Source organism: Peromyscus maniculatus, chromosome 9, assembly GCF_049852395.1.
Source record: "Peromyscus maniculatus bairdii isolate BWxNUB_F1_BW_parent chromosome 9, HU_Pman_BW_mat_3.1, whole genome shotgun sequence".
Classification (NCBI taxonomy): Eukaryota; Metazoa; Chordata; class Mammalia; order Rodentia; family Cricetidae; genus Peromyscus; species Peromyscus maniculatus.
In genome coordinates this window covers 114,450,656-114,473,283 of record NC_134860.1, presented here as the reverse complement: position 1 = coordinate 114,473,283, position 22,628 = coordinate 114,450,656, and the positions used below count along the sequence as shown (strand labels likewise).

The following is a 22,628-nucleotide window of genomic DNA, read 5'->3' as shown; positions in this document are numbered from 1 at the left end:
GTATATATACATATATATGTTTTCTATTATATATAAGAGCAGTATAAATGTTAGGTGACATTAAAAATCATTGTGTATTGAATGGAAACAGGAAATAAATATGGAAGCAAACCTTAAATCATCTAAAAGATTAACACTGAGTAACAACTAATTCAATTAACACCTTTAAAATCACTTCTCATATATAATGAGTACTTAACTACTTTATATTTTAAATCTAATTTAAGAATACACATTAGATACCCTGCCTCATTGTCAGAGTCTGAATAGGAGATTTTTGTTATAAATGATTTGTGTCTCTTTTTGTTTTGTTTTGTAGATACAGTCTCATGATATAATTCAGAGTTCAACAAACATGCTACATAGCAGTTGACTGACAACTCCTGATTTCCCTGCTTCTACCTTCCAGATGTCAGTATTGCAGGCCTACAAAACTACCTCTGGCAATTAATTTGTATATTTAATATCATACTCTTTCTAGAAATTGCTTTGGAGGCATATGGTCATGTTCAAAATTTTGTATTGATGTGTAATAAATAAAAAATTGCCTCTGCTCTTGGGATCAATGAGTTAAAGGTTATTTAGGGCCAAGGAAGCACTATACACTCATTTCTTTATTCCTCTAAGTTTTAAAAAGGACTCAAAGGTCTGAAGAAATAACTGTAATATAGTGATCCACAACCATGTGAAATACTTGCAACTATTCCCAGTCACTGGGAACTGACATTTAAGTTAAGCAGCAAACAGAAAGGAAAAGACTTCTCATCTGGAGTCAAGGGACTTATTCAACTCATATGAGCAAACACAACAGCTAAATAAACAAACAAAAAAAATCCATCGAATTGTGTTAACACTCTCTGCTATTGTTGAATAGCATTTTACTTTACTAGCCATCTTATAACCAAAGTCCTCTTCTTCCGCCAAAAAATGTATAATAGTTGTGTCTACTACTCCAGTAAATAACAAATTACACTATTCTGTATAAGTAAAGACATTACTAATATTAAAAACAACAACAACAACAACTAAGGTTGGGGTCTTAGAAAGTCTTTGAGTAGGTTCTCTCTGGATGTTACAATATATTCAGTAAATGTATGTAAGTACATTTATGAACATATTTTGTTAAAAACAACACACAAGCTTTTATCTTATGAGGTATTTAGAAGATCCTTCCTACAGTCAAAACGTAGAATGAAATTCAAAAAGAAAACTAAAAAAAGAAAAAGTATGGAAGGCTAGGGTGAGCACTTCCCAGCTAAAGGTGACAGTAGTCTGTGACGGGAGGACAGAGCCTTTCATTTTTAGACATACCAATACAGGCAGCATTGAAGATAAACAGTGTGGTATTAAGCTGCATGTTTAGCATCCTGCAGCTGAGCCTTCCTAATACAGACACCCTCAGCTCCTTTAAGCTGCAGTATTTTTTGGCACCGGGTGCACTCTCACACAGAGGTACCTTCATCTTGGTCAGAGCCCAGCTTTAACTTCTGAGTACGTCCACTGGGATCAGTGGTTTGGCTGGGACGGTTCCTGCCACTAGTGATTATTTTCTTCCAAATTCCTCCCTCTTTCATACCTTAAATTATTTATTACAGAATATAGCCTTGTCAATTCTATTTCTCTCACTCTACCATACACTGCTTTCAAATCCAATATCTTTAAAAGCAATTTCTCAGTAATTGAAAACAATCATTATCAAAGGTAATTGTTTTCTTACAATAAGCTTTACCCAAAGCACTATACTTACAAAGACAGTGGTACACATATTAGTTAATATATGCAAAGAGCTAATGAGGTTCAGTATTGATAAAATTCAGCACTTACCTGGTCGTAACCAAAAGACACAATGAATGCTTCTAAATTGTAACTGCCAACTGTAAAAGCCTACTACATAGAAAGTAGAGGTCATTATTTTTTTAATTAATTAGATTCATTCATTTATTTTACATCCCAATAGCAGTTCCCCCTCTCTTCTCTCCTCCCATTCCCAGCCCTCAGCTGCCATCCACACCCCGCCCCCACCCACTCTTCCTCTGTTTTTGTTCAGAAAGGGACAGGCCTACCATGGGTGTCAACAAGCATGACATATCAAGTTGCAGTAGGACCAACCTCCTCCCCTTGTATTAATGGCTGGGCAAGGTAACACAGTATGGAAAATAGGTTCCCCGAAGCCAGCAAAAGCATTAGGAACAGTCCTTTCTCCCACTGTTAGGAGTCCCTCAAGTAGACCAAGCTACCAAAGAATTGATAAAGAGAATATGGAGGTCACTATTACATCCTTGGAAGAAATCTGAATCACTTGGGAATTCAGAAGATGCATTCTCCCATATACCCCTGACATTTAAGTCCATTTGCTCATATGTAGTAGCTTCCAGTGTTAAAGAACTAATGCCCACAAATAGCACTATGAAGAAACCTGTACTATTCACTTCAATGTATTCTTTTATTATATTAGTTATTCCATACTTGTTGCAGGGCATTATTATTTAGCTAAGCATGGTGCTTGGTGGCCTTCCCTCTGTTGTTCCCCAAAGAAGCTTTGATAAAATACTTTACTCCAAGACACTCAGTAAGACGAGTCATCCATTTTCATAGGACTTTTTGTCTGCAATGCCCAATGTTCATGCTTCTAATATAAAATACAAGTTTGCCATAGAAATGGATACACCATTTCCTGAAGAACTTTCTAGATAGGGTATATAATACATGGTTTAAAAGTACTAAACAGAGCTGATTGGTGGAGCACACCTTTAATCCCAGCCCTTGAGAGGGAGACAGAGACAGGTGGATCTCTGCGAGTTCCAGTCCAGCTGATCTACATAGCAAGTTCCAGGACAGGCTCCAAAGCTACACAGAGAAACCCTGTCTTGAAAAAAAAATTACTAAACAGAGATTCCATTGTATTCACCAGATATCATAGCCTTCCTTCAAAGTAATAATATGCAGAGGCTGAAATTTTCCTCCACAAGTTACCAGTTTAAGAACAAGATTGGTCCATATTCACATAGAAACCCAATTCCAATACCAGTGATTGAATATAACCACTAAGAATCACAGGAATGTTCACACCTAGAAGTGCCAGGGTGATTGAGATAACCCAACATCTGCCATTTTATATTTATCATAAGAGTAATATGATTTGTTTTAAATCTCATGAAAGCTACAGCAATCAAACATATTTGCAAAAATTACAAAACACTATACCATTTCACCTATTTAAAGTAACTTTTTTTTTTCATAAATTCCTATTCTGTCTTTAACTTCAACTGAGCCCTTCACCTCTGCTAAGAATCCGGTGACTCATTGAGACAGGTAATGAGTCCATCCTATGGACAGAGCTCTGCACGTACAGCACACAGTAAATTGTCATACTGGTAAATTAAGAATGCCTTCTCCACTTAACTATCTCATTAATTTTGCAAACTTCATCTTAAACATTCATCCTTAATAAGAAAGAGATGGCTCACTAAATGTATAGAATTAATGAATGGTACATGCAGAAATGTAACAATTGAGAACTATCAAGTTTTGTGTATGTTTGCATGCTTTTGTGCAGGTAAATGTGTATATGCAAGTTTAAGTAAAATTTATATTAGCAATATACAACATGTTTAGTGAACATAAGATTTGGAGACTTTGACAGAACAATACTTGCAACATTTCTTACATAGACTATTGTAAAATATTCATATGGCAATTGCTTTGGTAGCTGTCAGTGGTTTACAACAGGAATATTACTAGGAATATAATGATAATGTAAGTTTTTCAGCACACCCAAGCCTCTCTAATATCTTAATTGCATGCATCAATGTCATACAGTATATTAGGTGCTGTTTAATTTGGATCTCATCCCAGGTCAGCCATAAGGCCATCTACCATCAACAGGCAAATCACACTTATTACTTTTCCTCTTCTCTATTAATGCAAGTGAAGAGATTGCACTGACCAGAAATATTTTTAACAAGTCTATTTTGTCAGGGTTATTAAATAAAAAGAAACAAAAGCATACTTTTTCAAAACCTAATCAAACAGTGATGTCTTTATTAATTAAGGAAACTGAATCCTCCTAATGAACATGAGATTGAGAGCCTTCCAATTATTAGAAAAGGCAAAGAGGTGAATGGAAGCTTAAGTTTGGAAATTCAAGGGACATATATTTCTTTATCCCAGAGGAAGCTTCCTTTAAAATTTTGCCATGTAAGCAACAGACTAGGTCCCATTAAAATTCTTTCTCAGAGCTTTTCCTACATGCATTTCATTTCCAAAATTGCAGCAGGGCCAATACCTGTCAGAGCAGAGCAGGTTCTAATTGCAGCATGAAATTGCAGAATGTTATACCTGGTAGAGTTCCATCCTACAGACAACAAGAAATAAGGCAGCAGGAACATAGAATCAGAGGCAAAGATCAAGGGAAGACAAAGGCATTGAGTTCAAACACATGGTGGATGTGCTAGACTGTATCTTCAAGAAAAAAATCCCTGCAGAAAAGCAGAGACATGCAGGCAAAGGACAAGTGAGTGTGGAAGAACATATAAGCAGAAAACACTCTGATATGACAGAAAGTCCATTTCCTCTTGATTTTCTTAGGATTCAGTTTATGAACAAATGACATTATTTTGAACCAGTATGAAAGAAGGTAAGAAATATCTCACCATGAAAAGAAAAAACAGAATTAAAAATAGACAGAGTATTAATAATCGTCTTGGTCAATTCCAGAAACCTAACTCCTTGATAATACCTTATTCAGAATATAAAATCTTTAAACACTGAATTGGCATTTTCCTAGAAGTAATTCATGTGACAAAATGTTATTTGGAAAAGAAAAAAAGCAGTACAACATCCAAATGTCAAAGCCATTCACTTCTCAGAAGGTAGAAAGTGTTCTTCAGAAGACAAGGAACATACTCTGCTGAAATTAGAGATGTTTTATCATCCATCTTGACATGAACATGGTCAGTTTGAGATGGAGAGTGATGGACAGAAAAACAGAAAGACTTTAAAAACCTGTCTCCAGTGTATAGCATTGGACTAGAACATTAATGGTTTTCTTTAGTAGAGCTAAATTATGCTACAGTTATTTAAACAGAAAACTCTTATATGTAAGGCAATATGCCAAAGCTACAAGATAATATATATTATAATACCTTTCTTTTTTCTCAAATGAAATGTTCCAGTCTCAGATTAAATGCATTATTATCAGATACCTAAATGCTATTACTAAATATGCCCCATAAACACACACACATTTATGTAAACACACATGCATACATATGTACATATATACAAACATACACACAAGCATTGTGTCCATATTTAAAACTGATTTAAATACATATAAAAGTTTTTTATAATTTTTTATGAATAAGAAGGAGCATTAACGATTAGTGAAATCAGCAGTAATTTTTGAAGTTCTGTAGATTAAAGTTTTAATTAATATCCCCTTAACATATTGATATTACCAATAACTTATCATTTCCTTCATAAGCTAAAAATTATGAGGTAAAGTAAGTAACAAATGTTTGCTTCAAGTAATATTTCATGCAATCAAATATAAATATGGCAACATGAATCTCGATCAAACTCTATATATAATATTAATGTTTTCTCATTTCATGGTAACAAGACTTGTTGCATTTGGTTGGTAGCAATTTATCTTTGATTGAAAAATTCCAACATTCACATTAAGCATGATACTATATACAACCAGATTGTCTTGTAGAGATCTTCTTTGTCTATAGCAATAAAAGATTACTTTCTATTCCCAGGTCCCATACTTCCTAATATGCTTGTGGGAACCTGGTATACCAGTCTCATTTCTGAGACCCTCTAGTTGAGTAAAGTATCAAGCTTTCGATGTGAATTCTGGCTCATCCTTAAACTGGCACTCTGCCTCAGCACCCAGGGCTGTTGTCTTTGAAGGGTCAACTGTATCTGGGTAGCTTTAAATATTATCAGTTTCTGTCCAGTGTTGGACTTTGGCTATCTGTAGAGTGCCGACTAATTTAGAAAGGATTTCAGACGGCTTGGCTGGGCTGCTCCTGGTAGTCCAAATTTCTAGATACAATCACTTCCTCCCAACTTTCATGTTTACTCATGGCACTTATATCTATATGCTTCATGTGTTTGAATGGTCAAGTTCAGGCTATCATCCTTCCTACAGTTAACTGCATCACACATAATCTTGTCCAACTAAGAATGCCAGAACATAAACTTATTCACAAGATTCTTTTTAACAACCAACACTATGAGCCTATTTACAAATTTTCAATCTTTCATAGCCTGGGGATTAGAAAAGAAAACAGTGGGTAGAGGAGTCTGAGCTTCCCATTACAATAGATAAAGAGTTGAAATACTTCATCTCAAGGTAATATGACTTGTGTTCCTTGTTGGGGAATCAGCCTGGGAGAGTATGGGATAAATTAATTCCTTTCAATGTCTCTTATGTGCAGGACCTCATTCACATTATTAATGTTTCTTACTTCTTAAAAATGTTTTTATTAATTCTTTGAGAAGTTCATACAATATATGTTGATTATATTATTGGGAAAAATAATTCTGTACAAAGAAAGGAAATAAATAATAATAATACCTAATGAAATAAAACAATTTTATTTATCAGAAAAACTAATAAATAATATCATAGTCGTGGAAAACATAATAAAAGCTAACACCATGCCAAAGGTTATAGTTTATACTCTCATCAGCTCTCAAAATATCTCTCCAAGTAGAATTTCCTACCCCTCCCAGACTTAAACTTCTGGCCATCCAAACCCAGGTCAGTCATTAGGCTGCAAGCCTCATGCCTACCCTGTAGCCATCACATCCTCTTATATCTCTAAGGTACCAATTTAGTACTTCCCTCACCAGAGAGAGCCTCCATCAAAAACCATAGCTGAGGCAGGAAAATAAACTTGGATTCAGCAAATTAACTTTCAGCAGAGCTTTCAATGACTAGGGTCTCAGACTATTAAATTTTGAATTTCGGAAAGACACTCTAGCAAAACATAACAGCTGCTACTGAATCCCAATCCACAAAGCAACAGCCGTTACAGCATCTGGACCAACAGCTCCAGAAGATACATCAGTAAATAAGGTGAGCGTCCCCATGCAGTTCCACCCTTCAGAATCCGCTCTCTCAGCCTGCGAGGGGTGGTTCAACCATATCTTCACAGTGAAAGGGAGGGCATATTTCTTAACCATCTGTTCAAGCAGGAGTCAGTGACCTTTGCTCTCTATTGGTAAAGGGGATGCTAACTTTGCCAGCTGGATGTAAATGGAGATTTTAATTGAAAAGCATGCAACTATCTCCAACTAGGGGATGGAATAAGCAAACTCCAGAGTCTAAGTTCTACCTAATGAACACCCTGCATGGCTTAGCTTTCTACTCATGATCCTCCATTAGCCTGGACATGTTTTGGAAACAAACAGTTAAAAAGCAAAGCATTCAGCTCTTGCACATTCAGCTCTACTTCCAACAGTTAGCAGTATTAGCCAATGTGAAATACAGAGCAAAATCTAAGACTATGTTTATTTTGATTTCCCAGGAAAACAGAGAAGAACCAGAATATAAGACTTGCATGTTGATTTGCAAAAATAAATAGTGCTCAACATGAAATGATGTGTGATCAATTATATCAATAATATAAATTGTTATCAGTCTTGTTGAAAATTGTTTCTTAAGAGAAACATATTCCTCTTTACTTTTAAGGGGTATTTTATTTTTGCAAACTTTATTATTCCAGTAGAAGAATTTAATTAAAATATTTGAATTGAGGATCATATCACCCAGTTTAAGGGAAAAATCAACTTTTTTGTTTAGTGGACAAAGTTGGCTCTCTGGCAATGTAGTTCACTCCATGTGCAGTTGTTTGTTTAAATGGCAAGGAAGTGTCTCTGAAGACAAAAGGTCATTAGTCATCACTGCTTGTGTTATTTAGCATGTCAAATGTTACTGTGAACTTCTCTATCTTGTAATATAACTTATTTTATTTTTTTAAATAAAAACACTAAATGTAAGTTTAAAATATATGAAATGATGATGTATTTCTCCATTGCTTCTGAAATACATAAACAAGAATTTCTGAAGTAAAACTAATGGGCAAGAAAAGCTGAGAATAAAGTCACATTTGAGGTTTTACATCAGGGGGAAGACAAATAACTGACCTTTCCAGGTAATTCTAAGTGTGTTGTGCTAGGGTCACAGAAAAGGAAGGTTATGCTGAGTATTCAGCAACGTTTTCACAGGGAAAAAATATATTGATATTTTTCTATAATTTAGATGAAATTCATCAACTTTGAATAAAAGGATCAACCCATTCAAAGTGTCTTATTCATGTGAAGAAAGGAAAAAAGCACACAGGGCCAACCCACCTAAGGACCAGAGGACTGAGGCACACACCCACCATGTAGTTCTGGTATTATCTCCACAGACCATGAAATGAATTGAAGGAATATATTAGTCATTGGCAAGAAAGCCATTCAGGTGCACAGGGGTCATTGGGCAATATTTATTGTAAAGAATCTTAGACCTTTTATAAAATTGGCATAAATAAATTCAGATCAATGTTAATGCAGTGAGTAGGCATTTGGATAAAATAATACCATTAGCTATCCAGAGACGATCTCTCATTCAGCGGTGGCACCCTGCCAAGACTCCAGCACATTATTGTGTATTTTTTCATTCATAATACCTAATGAATAAACAAATGAAGCCTTTAAGAAATGGACATTTTGAATACAGATTTAAGGTTGGTAAAAGACAGTTATGAAAATCAATAGGTATTTAGTAAACACTATAAATGTGAAGTAATTGAATATTCATGTTCTTATACAATGTAAGTTTCAACAGAGCTCAGGATCCATTGAGATTTGCAATGATCTGAAAACCTGAGTGCATGAAGTTGTTTATATTCATCCATCCCCAATGATCTATATACTAAGTCGGTTGTGTAGTAAATTACTGACTGAGAAAATTCAATTCAGTGCACGTATTGAGCAATTATCATCAGTTATGTGCTCACCAGAGTTGCTGGTTGGAGTATTTATAGTAGGGTGCTTTGTCCTATAAATTTGCATATATTGTCATTGAGGGAAATTGTATGCAAAATATTTGAAACAGAAGTACAATGTTTTACAAAGTAGGACACAGGAAATATTACAGATTCAACACGTACTTACTCTTGCATTGAGATGCGATACTATCATGAGAATTTCAGCAAGGCAAATAATATTATAAGCTGAGAGGTATGATGTATATGAAATAGCTGTATGAAAGATGGCACCTCCAAATTCATTTCCTCAATTAGATGAAAACTAATTTTTGTAATTACATTATTAATATTAATTATATGAAGAACTTGGAAAGTAGGCTAGGAAAGGGGAAAAAAGCCCAATTGTAAGCTTAATACTCCTACAAATTACTTAGGAAGTTATTTGCATATGCTCTGACATGTTAGCTCTTCATCTAAAGATTTCTGTACATGGTCTATGGGAAACCCCAAAGAGGGGTAGACAGCCAGAAATGTAATAATTCTTTACAAGTGCTGTTATACAGGCACACATATTACAGGACACAGAAACTCATTAGGAGGAGTTTTCTCTCTTTACCTACTGCCAACTATGCCCATCAGCTACACAAACAGAGCACTGCCGTGAATACTTGGTTAGCTGGTATTCATCATGGAGTTTAAGTTGTCTCAACAATCAGCTCAATTATTTAAATGTAAATAGATAAGAACACTATTGACTTTCAGAGAAAATCTGAAATCTTCCACATTACAAACATCCCATTATCAGGGACAATTAAAGACCCATTTGTCTTTAGTTCAAGCATTCCTTCTTATATACCAGATACAGTGACATGAGAACCTCCATGACTCCCAACAGCCCTGTTTGCCATCATATTTCCACACCTCCAAATCCTTTCTAGCTTTCAGGATAATTTTGTCTTGTCTTTCATCAAATACTTACAGTCTTCTTGCCATAAAATGGTCTCAACTTTTTCTAATATTTCACCTACATTTTAAGTCATAGGAGACATCAGCATTAGCATCATTTATACCAGTGCCCGAGATCTGTAGGACAATCCACTAAAGCATGACAGCATGGGTGAAGAGTAGAGGACAGCTGTCACACAGCAAAAGAAAACACATTGACACATTCTCGCGTACAGTGTATTTTCCCAACAAGCTTCTTATGCTCATTTTGAAAACAAGATGTTTTGTACAGAGAGTTTAAGATGTGCCCAAGGTCACTATGTCAATCAAATGCATCTCAAGTATTTCCGTCTACAGCGTGTGCTGTGCACAGAGCTGACGAGGTAAAATGGAACTAAGAAGAACTGCATCCCACGCTATGCTCTTTCAAAGACTGCATGAAGAAAGGGTTGCCGAGCCTACTTTAGTCACCTGGAATTTTTGTGGGGAAAATAGCTTCGTGAATTAGATTTGGCAAATGGAGAAAATCCTCTTAAAATTGGAAAAGACCTCCATCTCTCTCATTTATTACTTTTTTTCTGACAATATTAATTCGTACTCACTCAACACAATTTAATTTTTTATTAACTTAAAAATACATAACACACAGTATTTGACTCTTCTTTTTCTTTGGTTTCAGGATTTGATTTAGTTTTAGGCATTAGACATTAAGCAAAATCCTGAACATAACAGGAGGTTTTGCCTGATTTCAGTCCCTCACTTTGTAGGGGATTTGCAAAACTCCTGCAAATATGATTAGAATTTACTTCCTTTAAGAAATACTTATAGAGTTCTAGGAAATTGAGAACAAGCATGGCTTACCCAACCACTGAGTAGGTAAGATTAATCAACTATAGGGGTTGGTCAAGGAAGTAGTTATAATTTTCTGAAATCCTATTTTTATTTTCTTGATAGCTCTAGTTTCTTTACATCAAAAATAATCCATGGAATGATTTATTTTAGGTACTTCATTAAGGTATTCTTTAATATATATTGTGTATTATGTATCACAAATTTTCCTCATTTCTTTTTGCTATTGGTTTCTATCTGTATTCTAAATAGAGATAAACTGGTAATCATGAAAGTGCCCCAAGTCAAATTCACTGAATGTTGTAAAGTACTAGGGAAAGGAATATTATCTCCACAAAGTAGAAAATGTTCTTTAGCCTTCAGGTACCTGAATCTACTGTTAATTTTATATATGTATTAAACATAGAAATTGTCATTTTTTTTTTAAAATTTCAAGGGCTCAGCTTTAAACCAGCAAAGAGTGCTTGTCTAGTGTGTGTGAGTCCTTGGCTTCAACTCTGAGCACTGTCAACCTGTCTGCTGTTAATTCTTCAGTTAATTGAACACCTAGAGATGAGAAACTAGATATTAAAAATTATAGCATTTTATCTCCATGTCTCATCTGTCACGATTTTATTGGTATTTTCTGCCAAATACGTATCAACTTTAAAATTTATAGCATATTAAGTTATCAAACTTTCTACAATTAGCACAGTATATTCAGGTCAGAAGGCAGTATTAAAAGTGAAGTCATTTGACTTCAGTAATATTTTATAAAAACAAAACAGCAAGCCAGAAATTAAAAATTAATTTATAGATTGTGGAAATTAAGTATCTACTAGAATATATGTACTAGAATGTAAGAGAGAAAACATCAGAATAAAATATATTGTATAGATCTGCTGAGATCAAATCAGTTGTTCTGGAGTATAACTCACCATGATAATGAGTAGAAAAGCATGGAAATGTGCTTAATATATAAAACCCATTATTCTCTGACCCCTTACAGGGGGTGGTCTGTGCCTGCTTGACATCATAGATATCCAATCCAGATTTATCAAGTTCTAGAGCTCAGCTTTGTGTCTTTGTAACTAGCCTAGAGAGGATTTATTCATACCTGGAAAATGGCTCTGCAGAAAAGATTTGTGTGTTCCACAAAGGTCAAACAATCATAATCTTCAGTATTGAAAGTCAGAGTTTTTGTATTAATGAGTGCCCAAAGGAAGAATATGCTTCCTAACACTTCCTATGTATGTATAAGTGTGTGTGTGTGTGTGTGTGTATACACAGGAATACTTATGAATTTGGTAGATAAAGTTCAGCCTCAGATATGATTCCTTAGAAATTACCTACTTTATTTTTTTTGGAAACAGGGGGTCTCTCTGGCCTGTAGCTCATGAATTACTTTAGTCTGGCTAGCTAGTAAGCCCTAGGGATCTGTCTACCTCTGCCTCCCCAGTGCTGGGATTACAAGGGTACACCCTACCTGGATTTGTAATTTGTGTTCTGGATATCTGATGCCTATACTCATGCTTGCATCATCATCCTGCCCATCATCATCCTGCTTTTTAAGGAAAAAACATCTACTAGCTTTACTCTCAGCAAAGCACCTTTGTCTACGGGATTTAAAATTAGTTCCATTAAATTATCTAGAACAAGTGCTTCTGAAATCAAATAGGAGTTCCAGGTTTATAGACCCCAAGAGCTAATAGATAACTAGAATTCAAGGCTCCCTACTTTCTTCTGTCATCTAGCCAGTGTGTGCCCTTGGGTCTGCACAGGCAGTACCACAGTGAGACAACACTACAGTAATATTAATTATGCTCTATATTAAGTCAAGTAGGAGAAGATAACATTGAAACAGAGGGCAGAATTTCTGTACTTAATGAGAGTAGACCAGCAGAGACTATTCAATGGATCATTTTTAAAGGACCGCTAAACAAGATAAAAAGTATAAGGTGTCAAATAACTAAGTACAATGGAAAAGAACGACAGTCGGATAGAGCAGATTCTTAAAATCACCACAGAATGACTCATTTTAGATATATAATAGACAGAAAGGTAGGTAGATAGGTAGACATATAAATAGACAGATAGATAGATAGATAGATAGATAGATAGATAGATAGATAGATAGAAGGATAAATATATAGATATACAGACAGACTATTTCTTTAAAGATATACTTTACAGGCCCTATTTCTATCTTACACCAAAATTTTTCTTCCATTTTCAAGTAGTTGGTATTCAATTAAACCAGTGATTAAACAGCATGGAAGTCATTCTCAAGACTAGTATTTGTCTACTCAACAAATCTTTTGAAAGAGTAAATGTATTTGGCACATTCTGAAACAGTAAATGTATTTTCATAAAATTGAAATTCATGGACCAAGCAGGATTATTTCTAAGCTGGTAAGGAATGATTCTTCAATATTTGATAGGATCTTTTCCCTATACAACAGAATTTTAGAATCATAGGAAATTTAATACTCATAGGAACACCTATTTCTTTGAATTGCTGAAATGCTCAATTTGTCATTGCCAGTGTCAATGATTCAACAAAATTTTTCTAGGGAATGATAGAGAAATGTTATTAGTAATAAAAATGATAGGTAATTGTTACTGGAAATATATTTTATAAAATAGTATATTGGCTTCTGAATCTTGAAGGTTGCTTTTTTAATATAGTATTAATTAAATTTCTATCACTATAAGAAAAGAAGGGAGATAATTGATACAGACAAAAGATGTATATTATCTCACTTTTGGAGGCGCTAGTTCACAATCTATTGGTCCTGATGTCTTGGTTTTGAGGCCTGAAGGAGGGAAAAACTATTCATTCAAACCACGTAAAGAAAGTATAAGACAGAACAAAGCAAGGACAAGAGTCCCACATCTCATTCTGAAGACACATTCAATGATCTCAACATCCACTACTAGGTCCAAGCTCCTAATGGCTCCACTGTGGGCTTCCTACTTCCAGCTAGCTGTTCAGGCTTGTAACATACAAGGCATGGTGGAGCCTCTCCATATCAAAGCTATAAAAAAAATGCTTCCCTTGTTCCACTGTCTACACACTTTCTATACAAAGGTTAACACTGTGAATCACAGTTGTGAGGATCTAAAGATGGAATGTTGCTCCAGTAGGCCCTGGTTTGCACAGAACATTACAGACACTACTTGAAGGAAAACAGCCATAGATGTTTAGATGGAATCAGGTCAGTAGAACTGACAAGAAAGTTACGTGTGCCTTTCTGATTGGGAAACAATGTTCATTGTGTAATTAACCATGGCTATGCACACACACACACACACACACACACACACACACACGCACACGCAACAGACACACACACATGCGCACACGCACATGCACAGGCACACACACACAAATGACAGCCTCATTGCCAACTGAAAATTTTCATTCTAGGAATCTATAACCTATAATTCTTCATTCTTTATAAATTCTACGTGCTTTACAAAAACACAAAACAATAATTTGTATGGGACTACGGATGTGGCTCAGTGTTGGAGTGCTTGCCCAGCATGTGCAGTCCCTGTGTTAAATCCTAGCACACATATAGATATTTGCATGGATTTAGAAGTTAAAGAAAAATCAGTACGTTCTCATAATACTCTATGAATATAGCAAACAACTTCAGCAGGCATCATCTTTCTGTCCACCCTTTTGCTGTCTGTGGACCTTCCTCAGGGACCTTATAATGACATGGTAATTAGAAAATAATGATAATAAAGATTCATCTGAGTCATTTTCTTTTTCATCTCAAATCTTTTCATACACAAAAGCTTGTGGGGGCAAGTTTATGGCTTTGGTATTTTATTTGTTTGGAAATAGAAATTCTTATGCTGTCCCAGCACAGGAATGAAAAAAAATATTTTCATTCCCATTTCTCATCACTTAGGAACCTCAAACAACTCTTGATACCAGATGTTGGTTTCAGAGCCAGTGTCTTCTTCTCCACCTCTCAGAGCGCAGCTGAATCTGCTGGTGAAGCCATCAGGCGTCACACAGTGTTGTCCATCCAGTCTGCTCAAAGCTAGTGTGTTCTATGACCAGAAGACAAAGCATTTCCAGCAAGCTCTGGTTTATATTCTCATTAAATATTTTCTTTGATTTTTAATTAAGAAACTCAGTTTTTCTCTATTTAGGAGTAGATCAGTTTAACTTAAATAAAGTGTCATCTGTAATGTACCCATTCCTACTCAAAGGATTAGTGAACCTCTGTCAGAGAGTAGATACTTGTCTTCTCATTAATATTCATGACCAGGAACCCTTCTGGTTGGGCTTGTTTCAGCCTCTGATGAAGCAATACTTAAAAGGAACTGGCTTGTCTGTGAAATAGCTCCTCACAAAGTCACTGTGCAAGAGGATTGGTGGTAACAAAGTGATAATATTTCAACCAGACGGAAGAAGAATGCACTGAAAGCTACCTTGAGGTGTGGGGTAGGAGGGTCTAATAATTAGAAAAGGGTTGGTGTCAAACAATTGACTGACATTGTGCAGCTTTATGTTTCAAAGATCTTCCAAAGTCTAAACATGGGATTGAAAGAAAGGAGAGGGGGAAACGAAATGAAAGAGGGAGAAAGGAAAACCAATGCCACTTGACAAAGATCTGACCTCCCCATGACTTTATTTAAAGGACCTGTGAGTGTGGGTCATCGTGTTCTGCATTGTGGTTTATAACCATGTTCCTGATCTCTGTCCAAGTGAAATCCCTGTTCAGTTCATTTTCATTTTTAGGCCTGTGCTTGGGGAAAGTTCTGATGCCAGAGAGAACATTTCTGTGATTTTTAAACTCCATCCCAAACATTCTAACCTCAAGATTATGCTGCTGATGGAGCACATGTCACTGTGGTGATGACCTAGAAAACATAAAGGAGGCATTCAGCTAATTGCTTCCTATGATGGTTAGCATTATAACCCTTATGAATTATAGATAACACAATGAACAAACGAACAAGTAGCACAAGAAGCTGAATTATTATACCTCTCTCTTCTTACATCAACATAATGGAAATGGGAACAGTGTGTGTACATGTAATATTTTATAGATATCCTTCAGTGTGCTTTGATATACAAGAGAAGACCCTACTATAAAATTGTGCCTGTCTAAATATGCTTTATTTAGAAAACACTTACTACTCTTGAATTTCTAGGGAAATATATCAAAAACAAATCCAATGTGGGTCAGTAAATATTGTTTGGGATAAGCAATAGGAAACAGTTAAGAATTGTGGTGGTATTGTGTCCCCCAAAATATTGTGCACCCTAATAAACTTATCTGAGATCAAAGAACAGAACAGCCACTAAATACAGAGGCTAGAAAATGGTGGCACTCACACCTTTAATCCTAGCATTCCAGAGGCAGAAATTCCTCTGGATCTCTGTGAGTTCAAGGCCACATTGGAAACAACCAGGCATGGTGACTTCTTTAATCCCAAGAAGTGAGCCTTTAATCCCAGGGAGTGATGGCAGAAAGCAGAAAGGTATATAATGCATGAAGACCAGGAAATGGAAGCATTTGGCTGGTTAGGCTTTCAGGCTTTCGAGCAGCACCGTTCAGCTGAAATTAATTCTGGATGAGGACACAGAGGCTTCCAGTCTGAGGTGACAGGATCAGCTGAGAAGTTGGGAAGGTGAGGTAGCTGTGGCTTGTTCTGGCTCTCTGATTTTCCAGTGTTTACCCCAATAACTGGCCTCAGGTTTGTTTTTATTAATAATACCTTTTAAGATTCCTGCTACAAAGAATGACAGTATGTAGGGATATAGAGAAATTCAATCTTTCTATTCTCCATCCCCATAGACTAGTTAGGTGAAATGATCATTACCAGGAGTTTCACTTTAGCCTACTAATGACATGTATCAATTTCACTTAAAACTTCAATGAACACCTCACCTCAACATTTTTGTCTCTCTCCTAGTTTTACCAAGAAATAAAAATGCCCATGTTAGAGTGCAGCTCCTTGAAGAATAGCTGGTATATAAAAACAGACCCAACTAATTTTTAGCCATGTCAACCTGAACACAAATTAGAATCGCTAAACCAAAATGAATTAAAAATATTCTTGTTTATGTGCTCTAATTGTGTGGTTGTTACAAAACACTAGAAGGCTGATACAAGGAATAAGATACCTCAGAAGAATACATACCTAAATAAATATAGGCTAGATGTTGATAAACTTAGGCTAGCTGGAGGGAATCAACAGTAACTATGCTATCAACATGTGTGTGGGCATGCATATACACTGTGTGGAGTCATGTGTCTCTGCCACTGCATTGATTATGACAACTCATTCTTAAGCCATTATTTAGGGTGTTGATAGTGAGCTCCTCCAAGAAGTCTTGCCTGGTACCTCTAAGAGAATGACTCACTACTTTGTCCATATTCAAAAGCAGTCTACTCTAGGATACAGGTCTACTCGGGGCTTTCATTTTTCTTCTGGTTTGAGACAAGGTCATATGTAGTTCAGGCTGACCTTCCTGCCCCTATCTGTCCACTTGGCATCACAGAAGTGCACTATCATGCCCAGTCAAAACTGTTTTAATAATAAAATTAAACCTTTACATCGCTCTCAAAAGGTGATCTACTGAAAGCAATGAAGACACATTAGTCATCGTTAGCCATCAGTCCATACACTTCACACTTACCTGATAGTTGTCCATCTGTATAGGAAACTTTTCAAGTTGAAATTATACATACATGCTCTCTCTCACACATACAATATGACCCATATGACAGAAAATATGGAAGAGTCTATCACCATATGGAAATCCCCCTTTTTTCTCTTCCATGTAAGTGCATTCTCTGAGAAAATTAGACTATATTTTAAAGAAGTCATTACATTATTGTCATTTCTATGGTATATAGATGAGAAATGATATTTTAAAAGGAAGCATGAGCCGACTTGCACTATGAAAATACTACACCTTGGTACATAAATAATTTCTGCTTTCACTGCAATGGGTATTCTGAGGGTGTTGCTATAGAATACGTTCTGCATAAGAATGGAAATCACTATTCTTTTGTTTTTAGTTTGCTTTTAAAAAATGTGTTTGGTGCCAAAACTCTGGACAAATGTATATCATTAAAATACATAAATAAGAATCAGGAAGAAAAGTTCAATAATAAGATCAAAAAGAAAATACTAAACAACAACAAACAAAAAACCTTCATAGAAAGTTCAAACTGTAAGTTTCAGGTTGAAAAATATGTCAATTCAAGAAAAATATTCTATCTGAATAATCTGTGTCAGACAGGCATTTCTAGGGAAGGAGTTCAGCTACCTACACTATGATAGAATCCAGCTGGCTGCATAAGCTAAGGAGGATACACAACATGCCTCCATTGAGTCTAATGCTGTTTTTGCAATCTTTTAAACTTTGGAACCATTTTGGTCAACTGAATACTGTCTCTATATTTTTCAAAATTGTGGCTAGATTCTAAGTGCACAATTATTGCAATTGTTTTGTTAAAGAAGCATCAGTAAAGTGTTGCCAGTGTCTACTCAAAACAAATAAACTAAATATTGATTTCCTACATGCTGCTATTTATGACTGATGTAGGTATCAGGTTACAATCTTGGTTTCCTCCTCGTTGATGGAAACTTGGCAAGGCACCTCCCCTCTGGAGGCTCCCAGCTCCTCGGAGAGTTGAACTATATTTAGGTGAGTAATTGTCTTTCTTTCCATTTTTTTTTTGGATTAAAAATACCTCTAACTCCTCTTCTCTTTTTCCTGAAAATCATTTCTACTTTCTCACTACCATCATCAGGACAGGACAGGCATAGGAGAGAGAGGCAAAGCTAGTCTGTTGACCATGAAATGTCAGCACATATGGAAACTAGATTTTTGGGTAGAGGTAGCAGAAGGCAGTAAACAAGAAAGAATGCTGAGCTCCAGACAGAATTTTGACTCTGCCACTTGATAGGTGTGTGACTGCATTTCAGCTTACCCCTGATGATTGGAGCAAGCATCTTACAGTGTGAAGAATGAGGCCATGTGTTGCCTCTGGCAACTATTACCACTCTCAGAAGGCTTACTAAGTAGAACCTAACAAACAAGTCACAAAGAAGAATAAAAGCAGTGAAGACGTAGACACAAATGCAAGTTGGACAGACGCAGTGATCACCGAACACAGAATTCTATCACTGTGAGTGAATACACGAGGATGGTGCTCTCCTTGTTGACATTTTTATATAACCTAGTTGCTTGTTTTTGAACTTCTGAGTTATATAGCAGATGAAGGTTAGAAGTAAGGAAATAAAGTTGCGAACATAGCTAAGTACCATCGGCTGGTTTCTGTGTGCAATTTTAATGTATGGAGCGGACCAGAAATGTAGGCTTACTAACAAAGCGTGTTGAGAGCAGCTCTATTGAGCTTTGAAGGGACTAGACCCCAGTTGACTTCTAATTTTTTTTTTTTTTTGTTTTTGTTTTTTGTTTTTCGAGACAGGGATTCTCGGTGTGGTTTTGCGCCTTTCCTGGAACTCACTTGGTAGTCCAGGCTGGCCTCGAACTCACAGAGATCCACCTGGCTCTGCCTCCCAAGTGCTGGGATTAAAGGCATGCGCCACCACCGCCCGGCAACTTCTAATTTTTATCCCTAAAGAAAAATATCTGCTCAGATAATTATCTGCCAAAGAATACAATTTCTATATGTGGTAGCATATATTCCTTGTCTTTCAGATAATTAGGTTAATAGGACTTCAAGGAAAACTTAATAGAGAGTTATGAAAGAATTCAAATGTATTCATAGTTATATTCCCACCAGTAACTATTCACAATTATACACAAGAGTATCCTCTAAGTATTACCCAGAATATTAATTAACAACTGAGAAAAATATTCAGCCATACTAGTATGTGGTGTTACGATAAGTTTCAAATTCCTACAGAATCAAAATGATTGATTGGGTGGTGGTGGGAAAGACAAAATGGAAAGAAGACATTTCTAAATAATACAGAAGCCACAATAAGAGACTATTCTGCACTGTGACTGATATCATTCTCTATACGTACTATGGACTGGATCACATATACCACATGCAAGTGAACTTGGTGTTATCCTTAATGAGCAAAGGAATCAATGTTTTCAGATATAAATTAAATGGTAGTTTCTGTCTTATGGAGAAACATAGCTAACAAAGACAAGTAAATTATAAATGTGAAGGCTAGACTTCTGAGAGAGTGGACCATGGGCAGAATCTTTAATGGAATGTTTTGGATACCAGACTTCAGTGATAATGCAAAAGGACTCACAAAATTAAGAGTCTCTAAAACTAAAGTCTGAGATGTTCATAGGAACATTGATTTTATGTGAGAAAATAAAACCCAGAAGGTAACATTCCACAATTCCACAGCTTATCCCAGATAGATAATTCTTCTGTGGTCACAACCACTTAGAGTCACCAGGAAATGCCTTGAGGGAGTGACTTTTCTTAAAAAAGAGAGGGAGAGAGGGACAGCACAAGGGGAGATGGGGGAGGGGCACGGCAAAGACCTGGGATACAGCTCAGAGGCACATGGGCTTGCCTAGTATGCACTATGCCCAGAGTTCCACTGAATGTTCTGTCTTTTGTAAAGGTTTACTGGCAGGGTCACCTTTATGGTCTAAGAAAATAGATCATACAACTACACAACAGAATAGACTGAAGGAAAGGTAGAAACCATTACTGTAACTATCCTGTACATATATCTTTATACTTATTTTTAATAATAAGCTTTCCAAGGTCATACTCATCCAGATCACATTTAGGTTTTGTTTAAAATCTGGTGAAATTGCTTTAACAATATCTTGACTTCTCTCCTCTGGCAATCTAATACACCTGCGACAAAAGAGAGCATCATCCATGTCAGATAGAATCCTGGCAAAATCAATGTCCTTGTCACAGTGATTGACAACAGATCTCAAAGTTCATTAACCCAATGTAAAACTCACCTGTCTTAAAAGTGGGCTTCTTAATTAAGACAAGTGAGATATAAGATTAATTAATATAAGATTAATTGATACAATACCAGAAGTATCTGGCTTGGTCTACTTGAATAGCTTTCCTTCTCTATAAAAAGAAATAGCAAGCCTTCCATGAAGCTTGTTGCCATCTAATATTTTTTCTTATGAGAAAGATATGTTCCAGCCTCAAAATTCTGTCCCAGATTTACCAGCATCATTTTGGAGAACAGCTTTGGAAATGCATTAGAATTAGTTTCCAAACACAAGATGAAAAGAAAGCAGCAGCAGCTCACACTTAGCTGCTCTCTGCAATCAAAGACAAGATGTCTCAATGTGTAATGATAAATTGTGGCCACCTAAACCCAGAGGATCCTGAATGCTGCTGTACTTGTAATATGTCAATCAAGGGCAACCTCCAAGTGCTCTCTCATTGGATTCAAGAGAAAAATATTCACAGCATCACACTTAAATAAGGAGTTGCTTTCACATACAGCCATAGATAACTTGATATGCCAAGCAAGAGAAAAGACTGTGAAGGCACTGAAACAGCCTTGAAGAAAAGATGAAGCATCACCAGCATGGAAAATGTAGCATCATCCAGAGTACATCCATGCACCCACACTTTTATAACTTGGAGAAGAAATTTGAAAGGCAATAGTGTTACAAGAATAGTGTAAAGCAACCATGAGATAGGCTGTTTTACTTACTACAGAGAAAACAAATGAAAACAGTGGCAAGTCTTTTCCAAGTGGATCTGCGGTTCTCTGACTGAAGAGGGTGAGAAAAAAAAAATGAATAGGCTCTTGTTGGCCTCGGGCAGGGGAACATGTCCAGTGGAGAATAAGGAAGTCTTGCACAACTTGCAAGTCTGGCTCACAGTGAATCATAGCATAGTCCATTCATTTCTTAGACCAGTAAGAACCATACATCATCTGAAAACATACCCTTACCTGCTATTGTACTGAAACTGTTAAAATTTTGAGGCTGGGATCAGAAAACTCAAGCTGAAATGATACTGATAATTGTCCTGCCTCTTTGTGCTTTCTAACACAAAAAATTATTTATTAAAATGTGGAAATAATGGTGCTTATCTATGATCTGGAAATGAGAGTCAATACCCTTTGCGAAATGCATCACACCTGCTGTAGAAAGTATACTTTCTACATTTCATACTAATGCATAGAAAATGCTAAAATAAAGCAGTCCATGTCACAGTCATTGAGACAAGTCTACTCTTTTAGGTATGTAGTAGTGCAAATAATTATAAATGACAAGACTTTTCAAGTGAAACTTCCCAATGGAAAACTGAAGACAAGTTAAAGTGTAAGAAAACTTGAATTTGGATCCCACAAACTATGAAATGTTGCACTTTACTCTGCTGAGCCACCTCACAGGCAGAACATAAGCACATGACAGCTTTGTTCAGTCAGATTGTCTTTTCCCGTGACATTATGATAAAACACTATACTGTCAAGAATGTCCATGTCTTTCCTAAACACAGACAAATACTATACATGTTGGAGAGGGAATGGAACCATCTCTCATAAAAATGTCTGTCCTGGTAGAGGAACAACAGCCTTATATTAAAAACACAGCAGAAACATAGTGAGGGGTACCCAGCTACACCTACCATCAAATTTCTTGTGCCTTGACACAAACGTGGTACGCACAAAATGGCTGGTCTCTTCTACGAGGTTTTCAAACTCGAGTTTGCTCTGTTGGCTTAATTTGTCTTCCATTTCTGTGGTACAGCACGTATATTCCTGAGGACAGATGCGTAAGTGCTCCCCTGCAAAGGAGAAGAAGGGAAACGTCAGTATGAAATGTCAAGAACTCTGGGTAGATTTGGGAGATTTTATTCAAATCCAGGGACCACCTGTCCCCTCTCCTCCCCA

The 22,628-nt window shown here is 36.2% G+C and overlaps 1 protein-coding gene across 1 annotated transcript in view; it reads right to left on the bottom strand.

Annotated features, from left to right (window-relative positions):
• Gpc6 (glypican 6) overlaps window positions 1-22,628 on the bottom strand; it is a 1,071,780-nt gene that overhangs the window by 777,950 nt on the left and 271,202 nt on the right. Inside the window, exon 2 of the mRNA XM_006994688.3 lies at window positions 22,364-22,522. Coding sequence (XP_006994750.1) covers window positions 22,364-22,522 — 159 coding nt within the window. The remainder of the gene's footprint in view (window positions 1-22,363; window positions 22,523-22,628) is intronic.